The sequence below is a fragment of the Bos indicus genome, chromosome 20 (assembly GCF_029378745.1).
Source record: "Bos indicus isolate NIAB-ARS_2022 breed Sahiwal x Tharparkar chromosome 20, NIAB-ARS_B.indTharparkar_mat_pri_1.0, whole genome shotgun sequence".
In the NCBI taxonomy this organism is placed as follows: domain Eukaryota; kingdom Metazoa; phylum Chordata; class Mammalia; order Artiodactyla; family Bovidae; genus Bos; species Bos indicus.
The window spans coordinates 37,558,051-37,572,855 of NC_091779.1; the positions used below are offsets into that span (position 1 = coordinate 37,558,051).

A 14,805-nucleotide genomic window follows, 5' to 3' on the forward strand; every position below is an offset into this window, starting at 1 on the left:
AATGACAACAACCTCTATGAGGTGTAAGTTAGCCATATTTATCAAAATCACAAATGCGTATATCCTTAGTCTCAGCAACTTCACTGTAAAGGGTGTATTCTACAGACATACTTTACTAAGGTGAAATAACTTTCATCCAAGATAATTCATTATACCATTTGAAAAATGATTTCGAAGAGCTGGAAACAACCTTTACATTGGGGATTGTTTAAATAAATTATAATTTGCCCATACAATGCAGCCCTGAGAGAATGGAGCCTTTTTATGTGCCAGTAAGGAATGACATCCAAAGAATGTTGCAAAGTGAAAAAAAGCGAAGTATGAAGTGGGCTATATATACTATGCTACTATTTGGAAAAGACCAAAAAAAATCAATATGGATTTATTTTTGTGCTCATAAAATCACTGTAAATACACTGAGGAAACTGATAACAAAGCAAATTAGATCCCCGGGGGGGGGGGGGGGGGCGGGGTTTGGTGGCCGTGACTCTTTCATTTCACGTCTGTTCTTTTTGATTTGGGGCAGTGTGATTTATTTCATAAGTTAAATAACAAAATACACACACAAAAATAGTCCACAACTACAAAAAGCAAGCTGATGGAATTCTATTTTACATATTTTCTGCTAGATGCCTGGATCTTTCTAAAAGGTCATTCTGGGTCTGGGTCGGCTTGTCCTCAATCTATTTTAATAATGAATTTACTTAACTTGGGTCATGGAGAGAGGAGACACTAGTTGTGCTCAGACTTATAGTTGAGTGGATCACTTTCTGACCAAAAGGCTCTTTTTCTGGAGACAAGGAAGTGACTCTGAAAAAACTTTGAACTCAGTCATCTGAGGCTCATGTGCCGGTTCACCCAATTAGCTGGAGTTACAAGTACCCCAGAACTGAAGACTCAGAGACTCAACAACTTGGCAAAGGTGTATGCTCTTTCCTCATCCCCCATGTTGTGTAAAGCATCCCAATACCAGAAATTACAAAGCCCTGGCCAGTTTACTGAATCTCAACTTTAGCACAGGACTACTTCATTTGCCTTAAAAAAGCAAATCTAAGACAAAAGTAAAAAAATAAGAGAAAAAAAAAACAAAACCAACTAGGGTCATAGGCATCTCTTCAAAGACATACTTTCTTTCTTGATGTCTTTGTCTTCACGTTCATCGACATGGTGAAGACAGCAAGAAACACATGGATTTCTGGGGGTTTGCCTTTCTTGCTTTAAAGGTGGAATTTCCAATGGTGCAATGGATCTAAACGCAGAGGCCATCATTTCAGGGTGAGAAGGGCAGTAATTGTCCATCTCTACTCTCATTAGGGACAAATGAGCTTCGTCTTACAAGATTCTGAATAGAAAGTCTGTCATTAATAGCCCGCTGTTTTCTCTCTGAGAAGAGACAGCAGTGTGTGGCCTGGAATCATTGCTGGAGAACTGGAGAAGTCTCTTTGGGGCCAAGAAGAATGAAGCTGTCCTCTCAGGAGACAGGGACTCAGTCTTGAAATTCAAAATTCAAGTGTGCCTTTCAACTCGCTGCTCCTAAATTTACCTTCAACTCTTTGATAAGCTACACAGAGGAAACCTTGCCTTAATTCAGCCAGGGTATAACTTTCTTTATCTACTTTTGGGGGTTTTATTCTTTTCTTTTTGCTTTCAAAACAACTTGAGCACATTTTTGATTGGGCCTAGTGATGGGAATATTCTTGGTCTAGGGAATCTGCTCTGGGTTGCTCTGATTGCACTGAAGCTTGACATAAAACTCATAATTTTTATCCTCAGTCAGTACAATGGCAATACTTTGTGTGCTGGAGTGTTCTCTGTGTTTCCACATCTCACAGCAATGATACAGCTCACCTCCCTGCCAGACCAAATACCTGATGAATGATGGCACCCCAGTGTTCCATAAATATCAAGAACTCTAACACCTGGAATGTACAGCTTGGGAAAGACGGGGCTTAAATTCCAGTTGCCTCTTCCAAATAGCGTAGGCTCTTCACAACCTTGTTTACTCTACGGCAAAAACAGACACCCGAAATTTTCATCCTCGGACCTATGATAGGTTAGCAGAAGACGGAAGGTTGGAAGTGACTCCTGAAGAGGTATGCCTCACGTGTGTCCTCGAACATTGCTTAGGAAACACTGGCCATTACCCAGAGTCAGGAACTTGACAGCCAAGAATGCAAAGCAAGAGAAGGCAGCTGCTTGTGAGTTTAGAGAGACTGGCTCAAATGGGTTGGGAGATCATGAGCTCAGGAAAAAGGTCCTGCGATGGTACAGCGTCATGGGCTGCAAACACTCTTGTATCTTATTTCATATACAGCTTTAGAGGAAGGCAAATTAGACTTTAAATGATAGAATTTTGGAGCTGGCAGCAGACATTAGTCCAAATGTATTTTGCTGATGGTGGTGCTAGGGGTAAAGAACCCACCTGCCAATGCAGGAGATGTAAGAAATGCAGGTTCGATCCCTGGGTGGGGAAGATCCACTGGAGGAGGGCACGGTAACCCACTCCAGTAGGGCACGGCAACCCACTCCAGTATTCTTGCCTGGAGAATGTCTATGGATAGAGGAGCCTGGCAGGCTACAGTTCGTAGGGCTGCAAAGAGTTGGACACGACTGAAGTAACTTAGCATGTATGCACGATGAGACTTGTTTTAAATCATAAAGGGAGGACTTCCCTGATGGTCCAGTGGTTAAGAATCCTCCTGCCAATGTAGGGGACATGGGTTCAATCCCTGGTCTGGGAGGAGTCCACATGCCACAGAGCAACCAAACCTGTGGGCCCCAATTACTGAGCCCACAAGGTCTAAAGTTGACACTCCCCAACAGGAGGAGCCATTGCAATGAGAAGCCTGCATACCGCCCTAGAGAGTAGCCACATGAAGCAATGAAGACCAAGCACAGCTGAAAATAGAATAAATGAAAAATTTTTAAAAATCATAAGGGGAGCTGATGGCAGAGCAGGGTCCTTTAGATTCTTAGCAGGACCTTTAGATTCTTAGCACTTTCCTAGCTGTGTTCCAGACATTCCCAGACACTAATCAGAAGAGGGGATGAACTGGCCATGGACTTACATTGCTATAAAGGGCAAACAGAAAGTGCTCTATAAAGTGACACAGAAAAATGGAAGGTATTATTATTATTGTAGGTAATTGTTCTGAACATATCTACTTACTTGATGGCCTACTTTTAAGATAAATAGATTTGAAATTGCCTGCTCAGTTTTCTCATTATCTGATTTAACAGAAAGAAAATAGAACCTAGAGATAATCTTAGAACAACATTAAGCCTTACTCCTACTTCAAAACAACCTCTCCCAGCTCTGTTAGAAACCAGCAACATTTTCTCCAAGTTTCCAGAACCCCTCATCTTTCCTGCCCCCACTCCAATGCAGGGGTGACAGTTAATGAATAGTCGACACCAAAAATGGGCTTCCTTGGTGGCTCAGTGGTAAAGAATATGCCAGCCAATGAAGAAGACATGGTTTGATCCTTGGGTCAAGAAAATCCCTTGGAGAAGGAGATGGCAACCCACTCCAGTATTTTTGCCTGGGAGATCCCATGGACTGAGAAGCTGGACGGGCTACAATCCATGGGGCTGCAAAAGAGTCGGACATGACTTAGTGACTAAACAACAAGGAAGACACCAAAATGCTGGAGAAAAGGAGAAATCAGGGAGGCGATGGACTCTCTGATGGGTCCCCAAGTGCTAGGAACAAAAATGAGCTATTGAGTATGTTACGTTTATTGAAACCACTTTTCCAGCAACTTCCCATTTTCCTGAGAGGGGCCTCAGCTATCAGGTACTCCCTGCATTGAGCAAGCTGTGTTGTGATAACAGTTGCCTGGAGATTGCTTTCTGCTTTGACTCAAGAGGCCAGGTAGATAAGGGACAGATAAGGATGGTGTCACTTACTCTGAGGCTTTCATCTCTGCTCTCAGAGACCTTAACAGCTATTAGGTCTCTTCCTACAACTCTCTTAGCTCTTTTCTCTAGCCAAGGAAACAAGCCACTTCCAGACCTAAACCAGGTAACTGACTTCTCTGCTTCCAGCTCCCAGGCCTCCCTCATTCCTGGGTCTCCGTCCTCTGAGCAAATAGCATCATCAAACCTGTGCATATTTCCACTTATTGCCATAGCAAAGATGGGAAGCAAAGGCAAAGTGTGGACAGTTCCTACAGACACTCTGTCTGCCAAGCATTTAAGGAAGTGATTTAAGGTTACACGGTTGTAAATGGCAGAACTGGGATATAAATCTTGGCAGAGAGGTGTTAAAATTATTCCATTTTACACGCAAGGAAAGAGAGGCTCAGTTCCAGAAGTGGGACATAGCCCTAACTGTCTGACTCCAGAATCCATAGCCCTGATCCACTCCCCTCTCCAGTCCTGGACTCTGTCCCCACGACAGGAGGCAGCTCCCTGGAACGCTTGCGGAGAAGGTGGGGTATAGGGAGGGCTAGGATCAAGTCAGCTAATGCAAGTCACTTATTTGCTATTGCTGTCCCTGACAATTTTTCTATAGTTCTGCTCCCTGGGGGAGAAGATAAAGCAGATAAAAAAGAAAAAAAAACTCAGACTCTAATCCCTAATACTCAATCCCTGTGTCATTTCTCTAAAGCAGGGCATTGTGGTTCTCAGCTCTGAAAGCCTAACCCTTCCAGTCCAGCCCTCTGCCCGGGGAGCCTCCGTTGTGTGACCACAAATAGCTGGGCTTTGGTAACACCAGGGGAGGGCTTGCCTCAGGAGCCACCCTCCCCGAAGCTTCCGGAAGCTCTCTCTCTTCTCTTTTCCAGGAAGTGTTGAAGGAAACAGAAATCCATCCACCATTCTTTGGATTCCTGTTGTTCAACCCGAGAGGAGATGCCCTTCTCTTAGTAAGGTGGAAGGTGTCAGCAGGGGGGCCACTAACTCAAATAGTTGGCTACTTTGGTCCCAAGACCTGTCACTTCAGTGCAGCAGCTGATAGTTCACCGCATCGATGAACCTGTCGAGCTAAACTGACTCAGCTGGATATTGTGTTACATGTCCGAGGCTCAGAATACCACTACAGCCTTTCTGGGAGATTACTGCTTCTAGTCATAAAGAAGGGCCCTAGAGTTAGACTGCTCTCAGAATAGACTCACCTACAGAGTAGCTTATGTAGTAGAATAACCTGATTCACTGATCATTATTCATTTACCTTCAGAGACAGAGCCTGTCTTCACTGGGCCTGGAGATGGTAAGGCTACCATGCAAATCTCTGCGCGCCTCTTGCACGATACCTCCACTGCAGTGGCAGCCTGCATCTCAAACTCAGAATGTCCAAAACTCAGCTTATTATTTTCCCCATCTTCTTCCTGTATTCCACCATGACTGGTGGCACCATTACCACTCAGGCACCAAACCAGAAATCGGACGATTCACCTGCAGTCCACTTTCTCTGTCAACTCACATGTAATCAACCACCAGGATTCAGGAGTGACCCTTGTTCTGAACTGTCGATTCAATCTCTCCTTTCCACGCCTTGTGCTGATGTGTCAGTGCACATCCTTAGTTAACTGTTGTAATAAAACAAGAATGAACATTTCCTGAGAGCAGAGATGAACACCCAGAACACTGTGGTGGGTAAGAATATGAACTTGGAGACAGAAGGGTGGGTTTGAAACATGGTCAAAATGCATCAACTGTGGTCAAAATGCATCAACTGTGCATCAACTGTGGCTGACCTTCACTTTCCTCATCTATAAAATGAGAATAAAAATACCTTCCTCCCTGGCTTACTCTAGCACTGCTTGGCACCATGTAAGTGTTCACAATATATATTATACGTATAATGATAGATGAGGAAACTGAAACTTCAGAATAGCTAAACGCCTTATTTAGGTTCACACAGTGATTAAGTACAGCTGGCATAGGAACCCAGCTCTATCCTTCATCGAAAGCCACAGTTTAAAAAAAGATTATTCCACGTGGCACATCTAGGGCTCCAAGTGTGGTTGTTAATAACACAGTAGAATCTCTAAAGTACCAACACAGGAAGACCTCACATATGATACAGCACTGTATATACAAATATGATCTCATTTTAAAGAATGCTACAAACTCCTCTATTACGATATCTGAACCCTGTATATCACTTTGTCATCTCATTTTTCATCCATCTCTTCTACTAAATGACCGGAGGGCAGAGACTCCTCATCTCAAAGCACAGGGCCAGATATACAATATCCAATATTTGTTAAATCACTGAATAACACTGAATCTTTAAAAAAATTAACTTATGTATTCAGCAAATAATAGATCACAGTGGGTAATGTGTGAATGTGGTATAAAGCATTTATTAGCATCACGCCATAGCCAACTGAGCTAATCAGCCCTTAAAACATTTAAACTATACAAAAACTTATTTAGGATAAAGTAACATTCCTTCCATCCTACTCCCCACCTATCCAAATTCTACCCCAAGAGGCAGTCATGGTGGCTCATTTCTTGCACATCCTTTCAGATATATTATTGAATTGCACTCAATTTTAGTGCAATTGAAATTTATTGCCAAAGAGTGTCAGGGAATGGTGGGAAATGTAATATACACATTCAGTCAGCAGGTTTTCTTTCTTAAAAAGTCACCAATTTCTCTCAAAGTCACATAAAGATAGTCTAAACGTTAATGTTGTGTGTGTGTATATGTGTGTGTGTGTGTGTCTGTCTGTCTGTCTTAAGACCAACAGCAGAAAAAGGTGCTGGGTGCTGTATTTGTGAACTTCCTCAGGTAAAACCACCATCTAATTCTCTGCAACTCTATTTAAAGATTCCCTCCCCTTGAAGCTGATCTTAAGACCCGTTTCTTCGTAATTCTTTGGCCTGAGATTTCACTTTTATTTTCTCTTCATTCCCTGCACATGAAATGAGTAACGTTCTGTGACTTGACCATGACAAAGGATTTTCCTTTGTTTCAGGGAGATGTCTGAGGTCACTCTAACACAACTGACCGCAGTGGAAAATGAGAAAATGCTTCCTGGAGAAAGGACAGTAACCACTTTTCTCAGTATGGCTTTTGTCAGACAGCTGTCTGCAATAGCCTGGGAAGACACTTCATCTAATGCTTTCATGATGAACTGTCCTAAAGACATCTAGCACGTGGTGCTGCCTTCTCTCAGGTTGCTAACCTGCTCCTGTTACATGGGCTTTGCAACCAGGCATTTTCAGACTTTTGATATCACTTAGAAATGACAGTAGAAATATTATTGCATAGGAATGACATCAAATTGTTCATGTAGGGCTATGCCTGTGTTTGTAGAGGAATTGCTATGGAAATATTAATATTTACAATTCTCTACTTTTTTGAGCATATGGAATTACAAGTCTCTACTCTTCCTCTCTTTTTCTAGTTTCTATTTCCACACACTAAATGAACATTTACTTTATTTCAAAAAGATAAAGAAAATAGAGTGGAATAAAAAATTCACCCCAATATGTAGGTTTTTCCACTCTTTCTTAGTAAAAGCAATCAAAACCTAAGAATTCAAAAACTAAGTAATAGCTATAGTTCTTTTGTCTCATTTCATCTTTGGGGAAATAAACTATTTTCTTCCTTCTTCCTAGCAACTTCCCAGTCTTTTCTTATGCTGCAGCAAATAAATTTGAGCAGACATACACAGACATGTCCTTTTCCTAATATTTCTTTAAGGTTGATGTAGACATGTACCAGTAACAAGCTAAATTCGTGTTTTCACTCTATGTAAGAGGCACCAAGAGATAACCAAAGCGTCTTCCTTCTTTCCTAAACCTGTTTGCTACTAAATTGAGATTCCAAGTCCTTTATGCAGACTCAGTGGTCTCTCTGACTGTCAATGAGCTCTTTTTATTTGTTTCTTTGTTAGTGGCTTCTTCTCCTTACTTCTACCTCCTCAGTTTCCATTAGTAAAGCCAACACCGAGGGCAACCTGCCAAGCTATCTACCCCAGCTCAGCCAACTCATCACAAATCTCACAAATTGTAGGAACGACTCATTGGGCTAGGAAATGATCCCAGAACTCAAAGAGAAAATGGACTTTTAAATCTGGGATTATCTTCCTTCTATTAGAGATGTTATTTCTTTTTAGTCACTTAAGAACTTCCTGCTCCATCAATCTGCTTTCCATGCTCAGGTTTTTACCATTTTTTATTTCTCTGTTCTTGAAATGAAACACTTCTGTCGTAGCAATTGAACTCTTGTGTTTAGAACACCATTTTGAATCAGGGTTTCTATATCTTTTCCAAACATACACCAGTATCACTAAGCTCTATTATTATATGGATAGGGTTACAAAATAAACGGGTATTTGTTAAATTAATGATAGGGATGCAGCTTAATCATTTGTAGGAGAATTATACGTTTTCTGCTGAATTTAACTGAGTAAATCATTTAGCAAAATTACAAGGCTATGTGAATGCATCGAGCATTGCTTGGTAATTGGCTTCTACCAAGACATGGCAGTATTTTTCTTCCTGGCAACTCTCATAAGATATAAACTAGTCAGGAGAGCAGAGAGGCAAGATGGCAGACTAGTTAAGAGAAATCACCTCTGGCTCTAGACAGCCTGAGTTTCACTTCCAGCTCTAACATTTATTGGTTGTGTGATGTTGGCCAAGTGGCTTATCTCTCCATGCTCAGTCTCCTCAACTATAAAATGAAGATCAGAGTAATCATACCTATCCACAGTCTTCATAGGTTTGTTTAAAGATTAAGTGAGCTAATATAAGCAAAACACCTAGAAAGTAGCTGGCATAGTGCTGTATAAATGTTCACTGTTAGTATTATGCAGCTATTAGTTGGCTTGACAGTGATTGTAATTCATTGAAAATAATGTATTTTACATCAACTTCCAAGACAGTGACACAGCACTGAAATACTTCTTCCAGGAAGGTATTCAAACCTGGCAACCTAAAGAAAGCCATTATTTTTCCTAGTCAGTCAAGACACTTTCCCTTGGAACGTCTCTAGAATTAATTGAACACTCATTAATCAACAACAGTTACGAAAAGGAGCCAATGATACTGACATGGAATGTATCTAAAGTCTTGTGACAAACTACTCTTCTGCTATATTCATATTTGTCTGTGATCTAAGAATCCCTTTTTGGGGGATAAAGTTACAATTATATTTACATGCCACAGAATTTTCTGAGTTGTTTTGTCATTACCTCTTATATTTGACGGAGATTTTAGCAAACTTCAAGTTAGAGATTAAAACTTTTTCTGGTGGCAGATTTAAGCTTTGTTTATTTGTTTTTAACAGCATGGCATTGGCTTATCTGTTTACTAGCCTAAGGACTTTTATATTGGTTCAGTCAAAAATCCCAACTACATTTTAAAGGAAGAATAATGCTACCCACAAGTAATGAACTGTAATTTCAGATAACAATAAATCAAACAAAACAATAATGTTTTATTTGTACAGATTGCCATCAACAATGCTAAATTAGTAAGAGGCTAAAATGTTTCAAAAGAGTTATAGCCATTTATGTCAGGCACTTAGAGGCAATGAATGAATGAGAGAGATCTGTGTTAACATTTTCCGAAATTTACCTTTCCCAGTCACTGGATGACAGAGAGTGCAAACAAAAAAGATTCCGCCTCTAAGTCTAAGAGTTGTTACTCAGCTTCAAGACAGCATCAGTTAGAATATAATTACTATCAGGGACCTGTGTCTCATTTTGGGTATGCTAATTGTGTAAATTAGTTTTAAGTGAAAGTTACATTGTATAAGGATCACATTTTGGCCAGATCTACTGTGCTTGCTTGTTTTTATTGTTATTTGACCGCTCAGGCCTAATGATTAAATTATCCTCTTTTATTCTTACATAAGATGGAAAAACATTTGATTTATTTCCCTTCTCCACACAATCAATTGATTTGCATAATGCCTAAGGATGCTTCTTCAGATTCCTACATGTTTATCAAAGTTCCAAACGTGCCAACAGACTGTCATGTAAAGGGGAAAAAGAAGAATCTTTCAATTCAGAGGAAAGCCTGGGCGGTCCTTTTGAATACCTACAATCAGTTCATCTGATAATTTTCCCAGGCAGTCAGATGCCCCAAAGAAACAAGATCCAGTTTTTTTTTTTTTTTTTTTTTTGGAAGGGGGTTTTGTTATCAAATGACTTACCCACAATGACTGCAGTGACCGTGAGCAGCACAAATGCATTCCGAAATAGGTAACTTTTAACGTCCTCCTTTGTGATGTTCTGCACTTTCTTCTTGGCCAACAGTGTGCGTTTACGGACCCCTTGCTGGAATCTCTCCATCCTGCCTCCCAACCTGGCCTCTTCTCCATTGCTTTTCGTCATATTTTACTTCTCTAGAGTGTCTCTGCTTTGAACTTCAACGTCACGGAATCAGCCCCAGAAAGCCAGTTCTCTTTGGTGTTAAAGAACACAACTAGACAGGAGAGAAAGAGACGAGAGTTACAGCCCCCAGGGGTGAACAATCAGGGCTGCCTCACACCAGGGGAAGCCGTTGGCAAACTGCATGATCTCACTAGGAATCAAGGACTGGAGAGCGGCAATGCCAGACCGCAGGGCTCGAATGTGGATATCTTACTGAACCACGTGTGAGACATGTGCATAAATCCAGAATATATGAGCAGGAACTTGTGTTACGTTTTTAAAAATTTGTCCTTCCCTCTCCAGTGAAGCTATAAAAGGGCTCATCAGAGCTGGGTGTGACGGAACAACCCCTACCCCAACCTGATCCCCTGGAACCTAGCTGGGTGCCTTACACAGGGTTCACCCTCAATAAATGTCCAACTGAATTAAATGCACAGGAAATGCTCAATAACTATACTTAATGGCTTATGTTGTATACATGGGAAAGGCATAACCAGCTCAATAAAATGAATTAAGATGTTGAGATTTCAGTCAGAGGTTTCTGTTATATATAATAAAGTAACTATTTTCTTCATTAAGAAAAATGTCATGATAACATCCAATAGTAAATATGCTTATGAACAGAACACAAGTACCCACAGGCCCTGAGAAAGAATGACTCTTTCACATGGCAACTTTTTAGTTTTTTTCATGAAATGAGCAAAGTGGGCTGGGCACATTTATAAATGATCTGAAATCATAATTCATTTACATTTCTGTCCCAAGTAGAAGTACAAAGTAGCATTTATCTTTGTGGCAAACATGCTGAAGTCTTCTAAGGAAACTATCACCCACTTCTCTGTATTTTAAAATTTAGGATTTCTACAACAGATGAAGAGATGAGTCCAATTTTCATTCCAAACATTACAGTTAGTGTGGTTTCCAGTTTCTTTAAAGTGCTCCTAGGTTATTCAAATATATCTAAGTAAATCTCCCCTTGGTAGAAATCAGCTCTTTTGAAAGATCAAGAAATTCCTCCTGCTGTTTTACAAGATTTCTAATCCATAACCTTTCCCACGATAAATCCAAGTAAAAAGCAGTGGTGCCTGTGGACGTGTGTATCTGGCGAACAGCCAGCGTGTGCGTCCGTGGGGGAAGTAACTAGAAAGCGAGGGACTCCTCGGAAGCTTTTGGCAAATTCAAGTGCGGGGCGGGTGGGGAAAACAACCCTAACAGCTTTGACTTTTAAATAAAACTGCAGGTTGGGGTCAGTGGTAATAAGACATACAGGTCGTTCAAGACTTTATAGCAGATTAAACGTTTAGGGAGAAGTAAAGCAGAGGAGACGCGAGAGACCAGATTTTTTCCCCCTACTGATCTCTCATTCCCTTTACCAGTCACTTTTAAACAGACCAGCTCAGCCTTGATTCTTTTCTAGCGCCGGAACCACAATCTGCCCCCAATCCACCCTGAATGACTCAACTCCAAATTAAGAGAGGACGCGGCGTAAATAGACACCACACGCTCCTTGCATTAAATCACTAACATGGACTTTATCTACCAAAATGGCTAGCTTTTACTCTCGCTACTCCTCTGCCTGGGAAACAAAATACAGGGGCAGAGAAATGGAATGAGAAATTAAGCCCAGCAAGAATACAGGACGTCAGACTTACCTTTTCCGGATTTTGTAACGGGTGGAAGATACCCCAGGCAATGACAAGGTGAATTCTCAGCAGGTACGGCAGAGCAACAGAACGCAGCGAGCGAGGCGTGCATGTGCTCTGAAACTGCAAATTACTATCAGGGCAACTTAAGAAAAGGGGCGGAGTCTGTGCCCGGGAAAGGGGGAGTGGGGAAAAATGAAAACACCACAGGGAAGGAGGGGAGAAACCCGAGGTTTCTGGAATATTGATTAATCTTGGCGCACCAGAAGCCTGCTTGTTGGCTTTGTTTTGCTCCTTAGACCACTTTGCCGCTTTGTCAGTTCACTTTCATTAGAAATGCAAAACCGGGACCAGGAAGAATTGAAGAATAAAGCGCACACACACTCAGAAAGCTTGAAGTCTTGATTAGAACGTTTCAAAGAAGAGATTTCTGGAGCTAAATTTAATTATCTCACATTGTTACTGGTTTCCTCCCCTTAAGGAAACACGAGTGTGCTCTTTTGCCTGGTTGTACACTATTATGAAAGAGTCCCTCTTTTTAGAATTGGGGAAATAACTGACATTTCTTGGGAAGACCCAGAAGGCAATCAAGTATGGAGAAAAGAAATGCTATAATGCTCTAAACTTGACTAAACTTACTCAAAACACAAGATGAGACATGCCTCTGCTTTAGCAGTTAAAACTCTATTATAACACATCTAATTTAGCTCAAATTGTCTGGTGGCAAAGATTAAAAAAGGTAAGAAACACAAAGAGACCAAGATCTTTGCTAGACTACTAAAGTAAAAAGCATTTTAAGACCAAGAGTATAAATGCACACTTGAAGTTTCGTAGTTTCAAAAGGTAAGTTTGCTGTGCAGACAGACACCTCAATTTTAAAGGATGCTCAATGTCCTCTACACCCCCACCTACCCCATCGTTTTTTAGGAATTAGAAAATTCTCATTTCCTTGAGACTGTAACTCGTACTTCTAGTCCACCTTTCTTAAAGAAAATAGATTGTGAAAATAGGTTTTTAAAAATTAAAAAAAAATTTTTTTGAGCCTGACTCAACTCCAAAACTTAGAATGTGTTTAGCAAGAAGAAAAAATGTTTAGTAGAAACAAAACTCATACCAAAAATTACAGCCAGAGTTCTGTATTCCTGTTTATTAAATCTCATATTCCCCATACAAAATCCGCTTAATTCTTACGTCTGTTTTCCAGCAAGAAAGTATGTCTTTTTCTCTCATTAGCAAATCCAGGGAGATTCTGAAGATATGTCTCCTGCCAAGTCTCAACTGTTGCATGTTTATACTTTTTTGAACATCTCCTGGTTGGAAAGCAATGGTGAATCATGTACATGCTAAAAGTATAAACTAGCAGCAATTACAACAACTTTTAAAATTGCATCATTCTAAGGGTTTATTGAAAATATATGCTCTTGGCAGTCCCAACCCTCAGCAGTCTTTCTTTTTCTTTTATCTCCTAGATCACTTAGCATCTGTATTACATAGTTTAACATTTAATTACAAGTCTCCTACCACTCTTTTCTTTTAAAAAATCCTTGTAAAATTTCTGGCTTCTCAACTAAACTGTAAGTTCTTTGAGAGCAAGAATGGGTTTTATACCTGATACACAGTAAATATTAAATTTAACTCCTATGAATAACTGACATAATAACACTTGGCAACAAACAAAATCGCTTTTTGTGTTGGCACTTCTGGCCTAGGCGCCATTTCTCAATGCCTTGACTACATTTTAAAGCATTTATTTACTACACTAAGTCCTCTCTGAGCCATGGATTTAAGACTAACTTGTCCACATTTCTTGAGGAAATGTCTTGTATTTCAAGAGAACTTAAAAGAGAAATCTTTATATAATTTTAAATGGAATTTCAAGCCAAGTGGCATTTGCATTTTTATTTCTGGTTGTTTTGGAGTAGGGGGACAAGAAAAGGGATTAGAAAACCATACTTTGGTTAGTAGAGAGATGAGAAGGCTCTAGTACCCTCTCTTTATCCCTTTTTTTCTAATCCCCAAATCTTAGTTAAAAACCATTTCATTATTTTAATTAGCACAGACATTATAGGAGTCTGGTGAACCCCAGAGAAGAGAAGTAATTCACCACTGAAAGTTTTGTTGGCTATAATAAAAACCTAATGAGAAAATGAGATGTAAAGAGTCTCAGTTCAGAGTTCATCTGAATTACAAGGGTGTAGTCTGGGGGAAATATTAGGAATTACTACTTTTAAGTACCACTTTCTCTTTTGGAAAGCTATAGCAATAATGCCCTCGGGACAACTTGGGTTTACTCAACGTATTTCTTCCTTTTCCTCTGTTTTATAAATAAGACCCTTGAGCCTTCAAACATTTTTTCCTTCGTAGAAATACTAAATAAGCCAAACAGCAAGAAATTATGAACAAGTCTCTGTATGTATTTTATTTAAGGCTACTGTGGGTAGGAGACACAGGACTAGGAAATCATATTAATTTTTCTATTCCAGAGTTAAAAAAAAAAAAGATGTGGCAAATGCTATTTCTTTTGAAAACTTTCAAGAATTTTCTTTGAACATGCTATTATAAAATACGTTGTAGGTGAATTCATTGGGGTGGTGGGAGGTGAGGGGAAATGTCACAACAAGAAACAACCAAATCCAACCTATCCTTGAATTTCCATTAGTTTGAAGTTTGACGTATTAGTAAGTTTTGTAACATAGGTCAGAACCATCAAATTTCAGCATTCAAGATAAGGGAATTCTGGAATTTGAGGAAGAATGTGATTAGAAACCCTTTTAACTATTGTTGAATATTTTTCACTTTGATTTGTAATTTCATGGGAGATT

General features: G+C 40.0%; 1 protein-coding gene across 1 annotated transcript in view; it reads right to left on the bottom strand.

Moving 5' to 3' along the window:
• Window positions 1-12,142, bottom strand: part of SLC1A3 (solute carrier family 1 member 3) — an 80,612-nt gene extending 68,470 nt beyond the window's left edge. Inside the window, exons 1-2 of the mRNA XM_019982956.2 lie at window positions 11,993-12,142; window positions 10,121-10,392 (exon numbers count right to left, since the gene is read on the bottom strand). Of these exons, the coding sequence (XP_019838515.2) occupies window positions 10,121-10,301 (181 nt within the window). The 5' untranslated portion in view covers window positions 10,302-10,392; window positions 11,993-12,142. The remainder of the gene's footprint in view (window positions 1-10,120; window positions 10,393-11,992) is intronic.
• Between the last annotated feature and the right edge of the window lie 2,663 nt (window positions 12,143-14,805).